The following is a 17,463-nucleotide window of genomic DNA, read 5'->3' as shown; positions in this document are numbered from 1 at the left end:
ACCGAGCTCACTTCGGAGCCCTGGACCGGTCGCACACCTGGCCATACAAGGGCCTTGAGGAAGAGAGGATTTCACATCCTGTGTAGACACACACACTCACAACCTTTATAAGAGCAGGGCCACAACAACCATAGAAGGCAGGGGTCTACCACCAAGGGCCTCAGAGTGTGTGTATCCTTACAGTGGGTGAGTGTGTGTACTGTACTGGTGCTTCAAGGGTGGCTGAGTGCCCTGTGAACTACCCTGGGATTACAGGGGGATAATCCACACACTCTTTCGCTGTCTCTCTTTCACACACACACAAATCAACACCCAAAGACAATAACTGAGTCTGTGAGCATTTTCACCTATAGTTTATCCTGTGAAACACTTTAAGGCACCTGCAAGTTGGTGCACCAGCTGAACATGTGAGTGAATTTTAATACATAATGTTTAAGTGGTCAGTTTGAGCCAAAAATCTGTCCTTTCTGGCTTCACAATTAAGATCTACGAGAGTGAGAAAGACTTTTATAGTAAATTATTGCCGTTTATGATGTGCACATTTATGGCTAACATCAGCTGAGGATTTGCAAGAGACAGGTGTGCTCAGTTTAGACATACCAAATCTAGAGGTAGGAACATGGATAAAACTGTACTCCTTCAAAGTATGGTCTCAAAATGATCATGCATGAGGAAGAGGCAGGATGAATTAGTTCACATTCTTGCTGCATGAGGTTAGCTTCAAGGCTTATTTCTACCGAGTTGGATCCAGAACTAGAAACAGGGCGGGCAGGGGTCAGAGTGAGGCTATAAAAATATTAAACTATATTTAGCCCTATTTGGCTTGGCCTTATGAGGTTCCAGTTAGCTCTGGGCTAATTATGATGGATTTTAGCGGCTCAAGGAAGATTCATCATTCTAAATAACTATGTCGGGGCTGGGGGAATTTATAGGGTTGTAAGATGGTCTTGGCTCCACATGAACAAAAGGGAGAGAAGCACGATCCCAGGGATGTCAGTAGTCGTGGGATGGGTCAGAATGAGAGGACGTCGGGCAGTGGCACCACCAGAAATTTTTCATAGCGGTGGCCAAATGGGGCTGCTGAGAATATTGGGGTGGCACACCAGAACCTTAGGTGAATGCTTTTATGCTTGTGTAGAATATAGGATAGTTGAAAAGTTAAGGATATACTTTGGTTTCTTACTTTAAAGTTAATGTCAATAATTATCTGTTGTACACAGACTAGTAGACTTAAAGTTAACATTTTAAGTTCCATAACAGTCCTGTTTAAATGTGCTATGAATCCATTTATACGTGCGTTGGGCGAATCATTGTTCTTCATAAAGGCTGGTTGTCATTTCCTTAAAAAGACAAATATATAGCTTTAAAGGTTCAGTGTGTAACTGTACCAGCATTAACAGCTTGCCAATAGGGGAACAGGTTGTAACGTAACATAAAAACTGAGACTTTCCCCGGCGTTCTCAGTTGCATCTAGCAGCCTATGGTATAACTTCTATGTAAAGGACTCAGGACAAATTTTCCAGGAAAATCTGAAGGACCGAGACTGAGATAAGTTTTAAAGATTTAATCTGTTGAAAGACAGTTCAAATAAATATCTACAGTATACAAGTATTAGATAGTTGCTTAGCAGATGACCTGCTAGTGGTTGTTACGTCCACCCTCATGTCCCCACTCACCTAGACCCTCTCCCGTTGCACCATATCCAGGCTGGGCCTCCCTACAGAGGGCAGACTGAGGAGTAGACGTGTCCCTCGCGTCTCCCTCTCCAGCTCTGTCCACCACTGTCCACTTCTCCTCCCCGTCCTCCTCTTCACCTCTGTCCGTTCGCCCGCCCTGTTCCCTGCAATTCCTCTCCGCTAACTCGTTTTTCAGGAAGTCTTGAAGGGCGAACTCCTCGTCCCAGTCCAAGTCATCTCCAGGCTAAAAAAAAGAAAGAAAGGGAAAGATGAGGTCTCAATAAAAACTCAATAAAAAGAGCACAAAAATGGAATGCATAAAATCCTGCCAAACTGTTACAAATCCCACTGTGCAAAATCCAAATGGAGGACTGGAAGTGATGAGGTTGAAGTTCAGCAGTGACTGTCACCATAGTTGAAAAGAGCAGCACAGAAAAGAAATCAAACCATTGAAAAATGTACCGGAGACTGACCTGTTTTTTCTGGGAAAAAATAAAATTTGCAGCAAGAAAAATTCCAATAAACTTTTAAACATTAAACAAAACAGAGCTCATAGATTATATTTTCTTTTTAATACTGTTCTTTCTGGTGACTAAGAGAGTTGTGTTGGTCCTTCCCTGATCCACAGCTAAACTGAATAAATGATCTCAAAGTGAGAACTGTTTTATTTGTCAAAGCACAACTTGTTTGCTGTATGCAAATCTACCTCAGCACCACGCTCATTGTTTTCTGCAGTAAAAACAATGGTGCTGTAATAATGGAAATGTTCAAGCCTGTGTGTCAGTGCATTTTGTGCGAGGAGCAGTGCGTAGGTGTGTGGTCGCATCTGATTCTGCGTGTGTGTGGGTGCACATGTCCACTTCAGCCGCCAACTCGCACTCAACTCTCCTCTACCAGATACTCCATCTGTCTGAATACAGTATGGGCTCTGTCACTGCTCTCCAAGCAAACCCTCCAATATCCCTCTATTGTGGAAACTGAACGCTAACAGAGACATTCACATGTAAATTATTAAAGTTGGAGTTATGTCAAACCCAATATGACAATATGATGCCCACCTCCCAGACGGTGTACAATTCATTGAATATTCTATCAACAATGTGCAGTGACTGCAGACTTAGACCAAAATATTACTTCTGAGAATAGTGGAAGGAAGCTGCTGTTTATTGAATATAGGTTTATATGAGTGCCATGAACGGCCCACACATCCTCCCTTCCTCTCTGACCTCTTCCTCTAGTGCAGGTGTCTGGCATGAGGCCTCTCTGCTGTCCTGAGGTGTCTTTAGCTGCTCCAGCTCCTCACACAGCTGCCGCTTCTGGTTCTCCTGCTCCTGCACCCTGCATGCAACAATACAAAATCTTGTTAATTAAAAACTACTGAGGGATTTTTTTTAAGAGAAATGTGGAAGAAACACCCCAAATATCAAAGCCATCTTAAACGGTCCAGACAGCTAGAAAAACACATGCACAGAGATCCTCGAAGACAGTACAGTGGACATACTGTACCCAATCCGCAGGCCCATGCAGTGTCCCATTCTGTTGCCCAGGGTGACCACCGCCAGTTCTCCGACTGGCCCAGTATCGGCTTCTTCACTTCACGGTTTTGTAGATCCAGTCCCAGCCTGACCCTCTAATCTCAAGACTACACAAAACTTAAAATGTGTCCTCCAACAAAACTTCAATCCCAGCACTTTCTTCTGGTCCAGTCTCACTCTGAACAGTCTGTATCAGCCCAAACACTCCAAAGCAGGAGGCTGAACTCTACCTACTATGACCTCTCTTTAGTTTTCTTTCCTCCCAAACAGTAATAAAGTTCACCCTGGCAACTAAGCACCAGTAAATCCAACATGGACGGCCCGACCAGTTCTCCCTCTGTGGTCTCATTCTGGACCACTCTAGCGCCGTTATATATCTGAAGGGGATGGCCGTCTCCATGAACACACACACAAACACACACACACACACACACCCGGCCCAAGGCAAACCCATCACAGAGTCAGAGTGAAGCCCAGATTTGGCACGGACCCAGACCTAGTGAGGCGGGCCCTTTGGGGTCACTGAGGGCAGGATGACTGACAAGTCCTTCCCCCACTGAGGGAGAGCACTGGAGAGCAGAGACACCCCCATTTGCAGGGGTCTGACATTAAAGGAATACTTCACCCCGCAAATTACCCTTTGTATATCAGTTACTCACCCTGTGGTGTGTTGAAATTGTGATAAAAACTATTTCCTCGCATGCCTCCATGCCAAGGTGAAAAGAGAATCTGAGAAAATTAGCTGTATACCAGCAGCTCCCATGTTTCCTGATGTAAAACTACCATTTCTGTCAATGGAGTCTGGCTTAAGGGAGCACAGATAAGTTTCACTATCAGTTTTAAAGGTCTAGTGTGTAGGGTTTAGTGGCATCTAGTGGCGAGGTTACAGACTGCAACCATCTGAAACTTCTCCTGTGTGGCAATCGTGAAGAGAACTACAATGGCCTACAAGATCTGCCCTATCTAGAGCCAGTGTTTGCTCTGTCTGACCTGGGCTACTATAGAATCAACATGGCGGACACCTTAGAAGAGGACCTGCTCCATATGTCGATATAAACACTTCATTCTAAGGTAATGAAAACACAATGATTCCTAGTTTCAGATGATTATACACTTATGAAAACACAGTTATGGATATTATATACCATTTCTGCCAACAGATGCACCTAAATGCTGCATACTGGACCTTTAAATATTAAGGTTTTAGCAAAAATGCATGGTGTGCAGATGGTCTGTACTGAGAATACCACTGGATAAATGAGAATTGGATTACAGTGCATGAATTGTGTGAGAGTCTGCAAATTTTGCTGTTGTTAAACACAGCCCTGTGACTTCAATTTATTTAATGTTTCCTTCACAAATTCAACATAACACAAGGAGAGTAACTGATATACAAATGGTCATTTGGGGGGTGAATTTTTTAGCATAGCATGTGGTGTTTAAGTTTTAATAAGTTCTACAAATCTACTCTAATAGCTGAAATAACTTCACTCTGGACAGTGTAGCGTTTAACATCTTGGAAGCTCCACAGGCACCCAAACAACCTTACAAAGACAGTTATAGGCTGGACATGTGAGGTCAACTAGGCTAACCAGCTAACAATGATAGCTCATTATGCCTAGACTGTTTTTTTTCCAGGTATCAATTACTCTGATAGATATAATCAGCTTCCAGCTTTCTTACTAATGCCTAATGTCTCACTAATGCCTTCTTCAGTAGCGTTAGTATTACCTTACTTAGCCAGAAAATAGCTCTGCCTACTAGGGTTTAATTCAACCAATGAGATCACAGCTCCCCCTCAAAGAAAGATTTTCCTACCTTACAGTCAAGTTGTCTTTAATTAGCCAGCACAAGATTCATTGCCAATCGATTCTCTTCAGTCTTCCTCTGGTACTTCTCTTTCACCTCCCTCTGCTCTCAAACCAAATTCTCCTACAACATCACTCACTTCAGCGTTCAGCAGCTCACACATTTCTGCCTGCCCACTTATTTTATCATCTACAGAGAGTGCAGACAGCAAAGCTTCGCTCACCTGACTGAAAGGTGCAGGATCTCGGTGCGTGACCTTCTCATGTTGCTGGCCATTTTGATCAGCTCCTTCTCCAGCGAGTCTGTGTACTGGGCCAGCTGGTCCAGGCTGAGGGCCCAGTCTGCCCTCCTCGTGTCCAGCTCGGCCTGCAGCGTCTGTGGGAAGACAAGGCCGAGGGTCAGCGGCACGGCCTCAATGGCTAGGTGTCTTTTACGCCTCCAAAAAGTTCTGACACCTAAGTGAAACAAAATCTTTCCATGCCAGACGAAGAACAGGAGTCAGACTTGCGCTGGTACAGCTCTGCTCCACTAATGATTTCTATCTCATTTGCTATGTTTACTGCTGTATGGCAGTACGTGGCTAATGAATGCAGAGTGGCAACAATGCAGGAGGAGGGGGGAGAGAGAGAGAACGAGAGACGGAGAGATACAGAAAGTTGGAGTGAGGGAGGAGGGAAGTGGGTTGTGTTCATGCTACAACACACTGACTAAACAACACTGCTGGATGGGGCCTGTTGGAGTTACATAAGTGAGAGATCTCTAGAGAGGAGAGAGAGTGTGTGGGAAGGAGAGAAAGAGCAGATAGGCAGTGATAGATAGAAAAAGACTGCAACAGGTGGAGGAAGAGGAAGATAGAGATCACTTTACATAATTTCATGATTCATATATTTTAAAAAAAGCCACTGAGACGGGCATTTTCAGCCTGATATCAACCCATATGCATATGCAAACATAAGCCGCTTGCACACATGCACCGCAACCCTGAACTTATCAAGAATTTCCCAGAGGAACTGAATGTGTGAATGCAAATGTCCGCATCAGTTGACTGGACATTAAACTGACTTTACCCTGCCAACTCCCTAGCACAAAGTCTGTGTAATGTCTGATCGAGTCCAGGTATGCATAGAGCAGGTAACTTCCCAGAGAATTCACAGGGAGTGAGTGGGTGTGTTGATGATGTTTCTATCTGTGGCGGCGCAAACCAAGAAGGAAACAAATCTGACGGTGAAAAAGAAGGGCCATTTACATGAAGATGCCAATGAAAAGATTCAGGAGCTTTTGTCAGTAAGGGCCGATGTTGAAATAGTCAGACAAATTTGAAGAATAACAAGAGACTCTGCTGTTCATGACGACCGTGACCGTCACCCCTTGCCTGAATCAATCAGAGTCTTTCTGTTTTTTTTTAAAGATATTTTTTTGGGCATTTTTAAGCCTTTATTTGATAGGACAGGCAAGCGTGAAAGGGGGAGAGAGAGGGAGCGACATGCAGCAAAGGGCCACAAGCTAGAGCCGAACCCCGGCCGCTGCGGCAACAGCCCTGCACATGGGGCGCCCGCTCCACCACCAAGCCACCGACGCCCCAATCAGAGTCTTTCTAGTAAGTAAGAATGAGTCTGACAATCTCCTGTTGTGTGTTACAAGTATAAAAACGAAAACACAGCACAATGTCTGGACCTTAAACGGCTATACAGGAACATACAAAGGCACAAACATGGCAGAACCCTGTGAACCTCCTGCTTTTCTTAAGCTTACATCATCGTAGGAAGTCTGACATTGACTACAAAATTTTAACTGACGGTCTTATGATCACTTTAACTCATTTAAGAGTCTGAGTTCCCGGAAAAGTGCTCTATAAATAAAATGAATTAACATTAAACATGTCTGTGAAAGTGTATCTGACCTGGAGACTGGTGTCTGTGTTGCCCTCTGGCTGTGTATGGTCACCCTGTAAGCCTCTGGCTGTAGACAAGACAGAGTGGGTTTCTTCTCTGAAATCTCTTTTCTGAGAGACACAAAGAGGAAACATGTTGTGAGAAAGAAATGTATTAGGATGGAAGATCAAGAATTGAAAATGCCTTGTGCACAACACTAGACACAAACAGACAAGAGGTTTACACACACAAACCTGTTACATAATATTAATAATAAACTGTATTTGAAGAAGCACCTTTCACAGAAATGGAATTTCACAAAGTGAAAAGTGCTTCACACAAAGTGCTTCACAAAATACAGTCAAGAAATCAAACAATGAAACATGCAATCAATAAAAACAAAGGCAACAGTGCAACAAAAAGAAAGTAAAACATAGAGCAAATGCAGGCTACTGAGACCCCAAACAGTAACATACCAGGGAACAGGCACTGGACAGTTTAGGGTGGGACAAAGGCCATTTTGAAAAGATGAGTCTTCAGTTGTTGTATTTTTAATTTCTAAAGAGACTGCAGACCCAAAACGTAATGGAAGAGAGCTCCAGTGTTGGAGCCATAGTGTTTTGAGTCTGGTGTGGGGGACAGCCAGTAGCTCCTGTTCTGAACACCTAAGGGACCTACTGACATATGGATGGAGGAGATCACTGACGCATTCAGGTGCCTGACTGTGGAGGGCTCTATACGTGAGAACAAGTATCTTGAAGTAAATCCTGAACTTGATTGGAAGCCAGAGTAAAGAAACTAAGATAGGCGTGATGTGGGTTGACCTGCTGCACCTGGCTAACAGCCGAGCAGCAGTGTCCTGGATTATTTGAAGATGATTCAGAAAAGATTTGTTTAGACAAGTAAAAAGAGAATCACAGTAGTCCAGTCGGGAGGACACAAAGCCTGGATAATCATCTTGAACTCAAGTCGAGACGCCACAAACCCGAGCTTTGCAATATTTCTTAGCTGAATAAAACAAGTACAGGTCATTGACTAAATGAGATGATCAAAATGCATGGCCTGATCAAAAATATCACCAAGATTCTTAAAATTTGAACGATAGCTGACGAAAGGGACCGAGATGTCTGAGCAACCTTTGAAGCTATACTATCTGAAGTAATTATCAGAACCTCTGTCTTGTCTGTGTTTAACTGTAAGTAGTTGTTTGACATCCAGTCATCATACTATTGTAACTGTTTTGAGCTCATATGAGGGCCTAAGCAATCTTAACCTGTTCGTAGAGCAAAATATTCAACAGATATCATTGGGTCCTGGGTGCTATGTTGAGCCTGTGTTTATCAGAACAGAGTGACATTTACAGTATCAACATGTGCAAGTCATACATATAACATTTTATACAAAAGAACACTTGGACTTTTCAAGTCAGGGCTTCACATACACACACGCAGTTACCAGTTTATTCAGGAGGCTCTTGAACTCCAGAGCCATGTGTTCAGGGTTGGGTCCCTGCAGCATCAGCAACACCTCCCTGTCCAGTGTCTCATCCAGCGGGGAGGCAAAGCTCATAGTGGTGGACAAATGGTCAACTCCATGAGGTCCCTGCAGGAGATAGCAGTATATTAATACAAAGGAGCAAACGAGATTCAAAACACTTCCCATCAGTCTAATTGTTACAGACAGGCTGAACTGTGGGAAGTACACAGCATGTGAAGAACTGCATCTGATGTTCAGACAGTGCTTTGTATTGTGTGTGAAGTATGTGAGAAGCCCTACAGTTTGTGGAAGAAAAATCTTTAGAGATTGATTTCCTGCCTGTGGCATAAAACTTCTTAGAAGTGCAGCTGGGATCAGGGGCACCATAAACTGAGATTACATAACACTGTACAACTAGCTGTGTCTGCTGAAGTAGTTTGTTGGTGAGAATGCTGTATCTGTGTGGGGTGCCTTCAAGTTCACATGTGCAAGAGTTTGGCTGCTACAAGGAAGATGTCCAAGAGCTGTCAGGAATAAAAAACCAGAGACAGACATGTACCGAGACATGAGGATAAATGCCAGAATGTAAAACAAAGTGAAAGACATGAGATTGACAGCAAGAAGGAGAAGGAGGTAAAATAATGACCAGAGAAGAAAAGGAGAGCAGATGAAAAAGACAGACAGTGAGGGAGTGCTGACCTCCAGTGGTGACTGTGCCAAAGCCAGTTCTGTCTGTAGGGAGCCTGAGGTGCTCTGGTTCAACCTGTATGCCACCGACAGGGACAGACCAGCCCTGTGCAGGACAGGGTGGAGAGGGTGGATTCAAACAATAACAAACAAAGACATTAATTAGAAAAGGTGGTAATGAAGAAATCTTTCTTAAAGTTACAGACCAAGGGCCATATTCACAAAGCTTTCATGTACAAATAGTCGCTCCTAGTGATGAACTCTAAGAAAATCCTCGGATTTAAAACTTTTCTAAGGATTTTCCCATTTAGTAAGGACCAGATCCTGGGAATGATAACAGTTATTCACGAAGCATTTTAGCCATTATGAGAGCTTCTAAGGCGAGAAACTGGAAGAAGGACTTTTAAAGAAGTGTAAAAGTTCATAAGCAGAGGAGAAAATGGTGGAAAGACATAGAGGTAGTTAATTTATTCTCCAAACACTGACATACTCTGGGTAAATGAAATGCTACAGATTAGATTGTGCAGCGATGTTTGCAGTTGATCTCAGAGATGTACTCACATCTCCAACCCAACTCAGTAACGCTATAACACCATAACTGAAAATGATCATAACACTAAGATAATCGGCGACTGGAAAAATGTAACAGTGCAGCAGTGATGACTTCGGTCTGATGTAAGTGTCTATCAGCAGAGAGATCACACAATCACAGTGCCTTCAATGTCATATTATGACTTGCAGGCTCACAAAAGTTGAGCTGGATACCCTTCACATTTGAACCAACACCAAATCATATTGCAATTATTTTGACAGATATTGCAATTGCAATATGAGTCGTGATTTTAGAGGGAATGGTAATTCTTACACTTCATTTTTACAGAAAGAAATATGAAAATGATGATGAGATTTTTGCTGGTGTTCGTACTAAACAACCATGTGCCCTTAGGTGTGGAATATGATCTGTAGGCTGGGACATCTCTGTATCACCACAATGCTTCATTTATAATTTCACCTTTATCACAAAATTGCAGCTCCTGTGATTTGGATATTGCACTTGGCCATATAGCCATTGTGCCCTAGCATACTTCCTTAGTAGTCCTTCAACCGTTAATGTTTCAGACCCCTTTCCTCCCAGGTTGTTCACTTACCCCGTCAGGTCGGGGTGCATCATCTGCATCTGGCTCTCCAACTTGCTCTTGTCTGCCCTCAGCAGCTGGAATCAACAAAACACAGAAACCAACATCACTCAGTCCATCCACATAGTCATTTAGAGGCCAACTATGACGTCCACCCTTTCTCCACTACAACACATCTGTTGACTGCAAAGGCCTGGGTGTAGAAAGACAGCAGGTGCTTCGTCTCCCACAGTCGAGCTCCACGACCAAAACACCAGTGACACACATGCTGATAATTGTACCATTACATAGGAAAAAGCAGAGATTTGTCTGTTTGTTTGTTGACATGGCAAAAATGATGTTAAATTAGCATATCGCATTTAGCTTTAAACACATTCCCAGATATACATTTTGTTAAAAAATAAAATCACTACTTGAAGTTCATGCTCAATATCTATAATCCTATTTGAGTGCTGCCATTTTGTAAACAAGATTTTCTGATATGCTTTTTTAGTGACTAGTGAGGGTTGTTGATGCGTGGAAACTGAAATAATGATATGATGTGAAGTTCAACACACTGACCTCTGTGATGGAGGAGTATTCCTCCACTGCTGACTTAAGCTCATTTATCTGTCTGCCTTTCTGTAAAAGGAGGCAAGAGACACAAGACCAGTTTGAGTTTTGCAGAGAAACAGAAAAGAGGACAAGAGCAAGTTTCTTTACACAGAAATTAGATTTTTTCTAAACTTATAAGCAATAAAACTGATAGCTGAACGAATAAGTTTTCTTTTTGGTTGAATAAATTCAAGGAATTTTAAATATTAGGATAAACAGAACTGTCATACCTAGCTTTACAGCAACAGTAAAATGGATAATAACAACATAAGGCACTGACCTCTAGTATCACAGCTTCCTTTTCACCAACAACAGCATCAAAAGAGTGAATCTGCACCTGAGGACAGGAAAGAGGCACACAAAGAATCCACAGTGTAACGGTGGCATGGTTGACACAGTAATTCTAATGTGCCTGAAACAGATTTACAGAGTGAAGTCAGACTCAGTGGATGTACACTCAAAAATGCCAGAGTGGGAGGCAGAAAGAACAAGAGAAGGACACTGTGTGAGAGCAGAGTGAAGAGGAAGAGTAGAGATGTAATAATGCAGCGCAAAATCTAAAATTATAACGGACAGATAGTAAAGGTACCTGAAGGTCAGCATTAATGTCACACAGCTCTGTTATTCTCCTCTGAAGCTCGTCCGTCTCCATGGTGACCTTGAAGTTCTGGGGAGCCATCAGAGGGGAGTTAGAGCAGCTGGTCGCATCCTTTCATGAACACACTTGTAACAATGTACTCTCTGTAAGCTATCTATGGATGAGCGAGTGCTCCTGATTCCCTGTGAAGTCAGGTCATTGATTTTACTGTCAACCTCTCTGACAAAAGTTCTATTTGGACAGTGAGGTACCTCTTCCTGAAGAGAAGCAATCTTGGCGATGAGACCCTGGTTCTCTCTCTCCTGAAAAGAGGAAAAATCGATCAATAGCAGCCAGGGAAACATACGCTCAGTCCTACATCGTCTGCTCTATTACAGTGTGACAGCTTGACTTGTACATTAGAAGGAAAGTCTACCAAGATTCCTTAAGATATTGTAAAATTAGATCATAATTATGATATGCTGCTGAATAATTTTGCCATTTTATGTAAAAGTTAAATGTAATCTGGGATGAGGACTTTATTTGGGGAGTGATAACTGTGGCTGAGGGCATTTTCATATGAGATACGATTGACTGCGCGGGGCTCCGACTGTCAGGTTGAAGGTGGCAGCGAAGATGAATCTGGGTCTGTCTGCAGCAGGTTGTGCTTCCATCTGATATTGAGGCATTGGCATTAAATTTAGACTGTTTCATAACCGGTTAAAGCTCCTTGTAGTCGCGCTAAATAGCAGTCTACTTTCGTGTTTTGGTACAGCTGTTCACACCTGATGCGTACCGTACTGGAGACCACCTTTTCAAGTGGACCCAGATTGGCGTACCGTGCCTAGGTATGGTACACAATGTTCACTCCAATCAAACAAACAGGACTTTGGGGTCAAGTGCACTTCAATCCAGGCCAGTATCCCTCATGTGAAAGCCCCCGAAGATGGTGCCTTATGGTGCCAAACATTTTCAAAATTGAAAGGTGTATTACATATATGACTTTAGCTTCATACATTCTGTATTGTTGATATGGCTCTATATTCCAGCTTTGCAAAGCTACACTGAACACCAGCATGTTAGGTTTTCATTCAAACGGTGTCTACAACATTTGATGCTTTGACTTTTGGTCTGCATCGCACGACAGTACATTTCAGCTTCAACTGTCTGATAGTGTTGTCAAAAATATCGACTCATTGATACGTAGATTCTAAATATTTTAAGTGGTTTAAATGCTCATTTTCTGCAGTATCAATACACCAATATCAGCTGCGCTTTTTCGCTCTCTCTTATGTTAATGTTCACCACAGACAATCTGCTGTTCTCTGCTACTAACCATGAAAAGAAAAGTCGTTGTAGTAGTTGTTGTAAAGTAGTTGTTATGTTATAGTTAAGTCCTCAATGTTATTTTTTCCCCATGGTATCAAAATAATATAAAATATCAGTATTTTTCAAGGTTAGTTATTCAAAGTTAGAAATTCCAGAATCATGACAGCACTACTAAACAACCTATAGGAGAAGAAACCCTAACAAAACAGCCATCACATGCCATTTGTTTGCACTTAAGCATACAAGCAGAAAGCATTCTCATAGATCCTCTCTGTGCTGCCTGAGTCTGACTGACCACATGTTTGCTGTGTGCGGAGGCGCGAGCTCTGCCTTCCTCCGTGCAGCTCAGAGTGGCCTTCATCTCCTCCACCTCCTCCTTCAGCATCTTCTCCTTCTGGGCCAGCTGCTGGTTACTGTGCATAAGGACAAACAGATGAAGTCAACAAACCAAAGCATCCTGCATTAAATCCGTGCTGTGTACTTGTATGATCTTACACCCTGGCCTGAGTGCGTAGCTCCTCGTTCTCCTCTGCCAGCCTCTGGTTGCTGTCCTCCATGCCTTCCACCACCTGCTTCAGCTTCCTCACTTCCTCCTGGAGCTTTTGGTTGCTCATCTGAAGGTCGGCAACACAATACACCAGCTCTGATGTCTCACTGAGGAGAGAAACACACACACATAACAAGGAAGGGGTTAAACTGGACCCACTGGAGCTGAGTGCTGCCTCCTGCTTTCGAAATAGCACTCTGAGTTCTTCAGTATCACAGCAGTGCCAACTCTCATACTTCTGGCTTGAAACATACAATTTCAGACACTCTCTCACACTGACCAAACAAATGTAGACTGTAGACTCCTTCTCTTTGACTTTATCAAAAAGCTGGGGTTAATACACAGCATCCGTACTGGATAACTTTAATGTATTGAATGAAATATACAAGTATCAAGTAGTATTGAAACTTCTCCAATCAAACAGTTCTTGCATTTGATCTTTTCTGTACCAAGATGTAGAGAAAAATGAATAACTACATTTATAGTTTTGCTAAGTAAGTGTTCATTGATTTAATGCTACGTATGATTGGCCCACTACAGCAGCTACAACTCATACAGTCTGTGGTGTGGTGAGTCGAGCACACTGTTGTTATGGAGTTGGCAGTTAAGCGGGTCGAGATGCCACAAAAACATTCGTAAGTAATTAAAGTCATATAATGAATGCTTCCATTCACATGATGGGTATCAAATGAAGTACTCTATTGGAAATAGTGCCACTTTATGGGGACTGGTATTGGTACTGGTATCCTATTTTTTTAAATGATGCACAGCCCTAGTATTGGAGCATGTGTCTCCAAAGTGTGAGAGGGACTGGGTGCAATTTATGCATGTGGCACAGCAGCAGTAACTTTGTTCAATATTTAAATCTCCTGATGTAGATCACATTGTGATCTAAGGATAGTGTTACAAACCAAACACTTTTCTGCACAGCAAACAGGTAAGCTGTTGCGCAGACAGATTGCAGGTTTGAATACTGAGAAGTCATTGAGAACAAAGCAGCCATGCTCAAGATGAGTACAGCAACATCACAGCTGTTGGCGCAGCATTAAAAATAAATGACATTCAGAATCTCCTGGCATTGTTACTCTGGACCATCCACATCCAGAGAACACAATGTCCACAGTTTTTACTGGAACTGAATTCTGCTGAAGAAGTAGTGCCTATAAAAACTGTTGACAAGTGTGGTCGGTGGAAACCAACCCAGCCAACCCCTCAACCTTATTTTACAAAGGCTGCTCCTCCTCACAACTCACAATTTAACCCCTGCATAAAGACTAATGCAACATTGCCTATTTACTGAAACATTATTGTTCTTAAGGCTGCACGATTATGCTCAAAATGATAACTAAGATTATTTTGATCAATATTGAGATCACGATTATCCATTGACTTTAGGGAGCAAATATCTTTATTGCACTTTAACATTTAAATAGACAGAGCATCGCTTCCACTTGCATGTTGTGCTACATTCCTGCTAATGTACAAATCTTTGCATCAAAGTTAGCCTGGTCCTTACTCACAGTGCATCTCCTAAAAGCAAAATATACATAAAATTGTACCAAAACTTTTGACCCAAAATTGGAATAAGAGTCTTCTTCCTCACCTCAATTAAGTGCATCTCCTAGAAGCACAATACGTCTTAATTGGAAAAATAACTTTGTCCAAAGGCAACTTGCACTGGTTATTTAAGTCTGTCCTCGGAAGCTGAATGGTTAAGGTGATGCGCTGTACACTATAGTTGAATGTCTGAGTTGACGTTGGACAAGGACCGTAATTTAGTGAGGTAACGTTTGCAGAGTTATTATTCTTTACCTTCATGCACTCATCGTACTGCAGATTGTGGTGTTTTCTCAGGTGGTTTAACAAGATAGTTGGCCGGCCTTGTGGCGCACACACAAGACTCATGCACTTTAAATACAAAATACTTCCAAACACTGGACACTGATTCGAATACAGGGGACTAGCTCTTCGCCTTCTGCTCCAGATATTAGGTTTTCATTTTGCCTTTCTGCTCTCTGCTGTATATTATTCTTCTGCTCTACTCTGGACTGCAGCTGCAACAGTCAGGAAAGTTTTTCTCAGGCTGCTGCTGCACGTATGACAGCTGTCATGGCTGTTAGATTAGGAAGCGCTTGATTTGATATGCAGCTGTGTTTTAAAAGTCAACAACACAATCGATCATATTCCTTAAATTCTGTGAAGCCAAAATCATGAATGAATATTCGATTAATTGTGCAGCCCCTAATTACTCTCACTAATTCACACTTACAATTCTGCTCTTGATGCCTCGCCTCCAAAGGCCTCCAAGCTTCCTGAAGTCATATTGAGCAGCATGGACCTCTTGGCTAAAACACACACAGCAATCCAAAACATACAAATATCATTAAAGCTCCATGCATCATCAGAATAAGATGCACATACACTACAAGGAGATGAAAAGCAAACATATGAGTGGGTGTACATGCAAACTCACCAGACAGACTGTCTCTGAGTTTGACTGATTCCTGAGTGACGTCATCCATTGGCTCTTCCCTGAGATACAACAAAGAAATCCAACATCTAAATGTGCAAGATCAATTATTTTCACAATCTTTTTACAGGATTTGGCAGTCCTACACTATGAGGTTGGCTGCAGACTCCTGAAAACATGCCTGACATGATTTGTTGAACTGTTTAATTTTTGGTGCCTGGCACACTGAGCGCTAAGAACAGTCAGCTCTCTGCTCAGTCCTCTATGTGATGTACAAACACAGACTGTCTGCACTACAATAAGAGCTTGCTTCCTGGTGCACAGTCCTTACTTATTTGACAGTTATACTAGTGTGGTCAGCCACTTCATATATATATATATATATATATATATATATATATATATGTAAGCATGTCTTCACCCACAGTTGATGCAGGGAACCTTTGAACTAGCTGGTAACAAGATGACTCATCACCAGAATTGGACCTCTATCGTAGCAGTTACAGCCCTTCAAAGTGTGAAGTCTTTAGCTTTATTTACAGCCCACGCATCAGGCCAGTTTTTAGACACCAGAACATAACCATGATGCATCATCTCACTCAGGTTAGTCAAAATAAGACCACTTGCATAAGAGGTAACTAAATATATATTAAAGTATTTTTACTTTTAATTCAAATCCACCATCTGAGTCATATCTAACTGGACCACAGATGTCAAATGCACATTTCATGTAGACCTGACAGAGCGCAGGGTGCAGTCGATTGTGACGCAAACCTGCCTCTGAGACAAAAGACACTCTGTTAAATGGAGATGCACACAGCTGAAACTATGGGGGAAACATTCTCGCCAGTAATCTCTCATCTGATACATAACCCGCCTCCACAATGTCTACTTGCGTAACTCAAACTGAATATATGAGCGTCTAAAAAGAAAGAGCAGGACTGGTGCAGATGGTGCAAGCTGTCTGTGCCTTTTCATGCCGCGTTAAAGAGGTGGTCAACTCTGCAACTACAAATGTGTAGACGGACAGAGCAAATATGTGGAATAAATTAAGCAAATGATTTAGTCATAGTGCAGGTCTTGATGGGAAAATTAGCCAACACAAAAAAGACAGCAGAAAACATTTGTCAAAAATATAAAATATCAAAGCAGGGCTGGACATAAATGCACTTTAAAATACAAAAAAGGGCACTGCACCCACTCACTTTCACAAAGAATAAAATGAGTAACTGCTCAAACTGTTTATTTTCCATGGCTCCATCTCTGAACTCTTCACTTCTGAAACTGTGCCAGTTCTCACTTTGAAGTTACATTTTCTAAGTTTCTAAAGGTCAACTTCTACTGTCACATCTACCACTTAAAATAGGTACTCAAGCAAGAGGAAAACCTGACCAGAAGATATAGTGCCAGCAGAAAGCTTATATCATAGCTAACAAATCAATTAACCATTGATTTATCTATTGACAGCCAAGGAGAGATTTTAATTTTGTTTTCCATCCACAGACAGGTCACGGCATGTACTGTAGATACAGAACAATACTTCTATAGCACATTTAAAAAGACAGAAGTCACCAAAGTGCTTTACAAGAACACTGAAAATTACAATACCACATAAACAGAATGATTAAAAAAAACAAAAAAACCTGAGCTCAGAGGGAACTCATTCAGCGGCTCCTCTGGCAGCAGCACAGCATCCCTCCCTCTCCTCTCTCGCCATAATCCTTTGGTAATGTAGCGCTTGCAGCTCGACAAAAAA

The 17,463-nt window shown here is 42.2% G+C and overlaps 1 protein-coding gene across 10 annotated transcripts in view; it reads right to left on the bottom strand.

Annotated features, from left to right (window-relative positions):
• The window catches only part of lrmp (lymphoid-restricted membrane protein), a 79,642-nt gene that overhangs the window by 24,190 nt on the left and 37,989 nt on the right, over positions 1-17,463 (bottom strand). For 9 of the 10 annotated variants that reach the window (XR_007569331.1, XM_050035805.1, XM_050035803.1 and 6 more), the window contains exons 5-19: positions 15,711-15,769; positions 15,507-15,582; positions 13,186-13,344; positions 12,986-13,103; positions 11,634-11,684; positions 11,374-11,451; positions 11,065-11,121; positions 10,752-10,811; positions 10,203-10,267; positions 9,067-9,160; positions 8,347-8,493; positions 6,921-7,022; positions 5,244-5,395; positions 2,903-3,014; positions 1,677-1,920 (exon numbers count right to left, since the gene is read on the bottom strand). Coding sequence is in view for 9 of the 10 variants with exons in the window: in XM_050035805.1 (XP_049891762.1) it covers positions 1,677-1,920; positions 2,903-3,014; positions 5,244-5,395; positions 6,921-7,022; positions 8,347-8,493; positions 9,067-9,160; positions 10,203-10,267; positions 10,752-10,811; positions 11,065-11,121; positions 11,374-11,451; positions 11,634-11,684; positions 12,986-13,103; positions 13,186-13,344; positions 15,507-15,582; positions 15,711-15,769 (1,574 nt within the window). In the remaining variant the exon portion in view is untranslated. The remainder of the gene's footprint in view (positions 1-1,676; positions 1,921-2,902; positions 3,015-5,243; positions 5,396-6,920; positions 7,023-8,346; positions 8,494-9,066; positions 9,161-10,202; positions 10,268-10,751; positions 10,812-11,064; positions 11,122-11,373; positions 11,452-11,633; positions 11,685-12,985; positions 13,104-13,185; positions 13,345-15,506; positions 15,583-15,710; positions 15,770-17,463) is intronic. The other variant, XM_050035809.1, reaches the window with a different exon arrangement.

Source organism: Epinephelus moara, chromosome 23 (genome assembly GCF_006386435.1).
Source record: "Epinephelus moara isolate mb chromosome 23, YSFRI_EMoa_1.0, whole genome shotgun sequence".
Classification (NCBI taxonomy): Eukaryota; Metazoa; Chordata; class Actinopteri; order Perciformes; family Serranidae; genus Epinephelus; species Epinephelus moara.
This window is presented reverse-complemented; position numbering and strand designations above follow the sequence as displayed.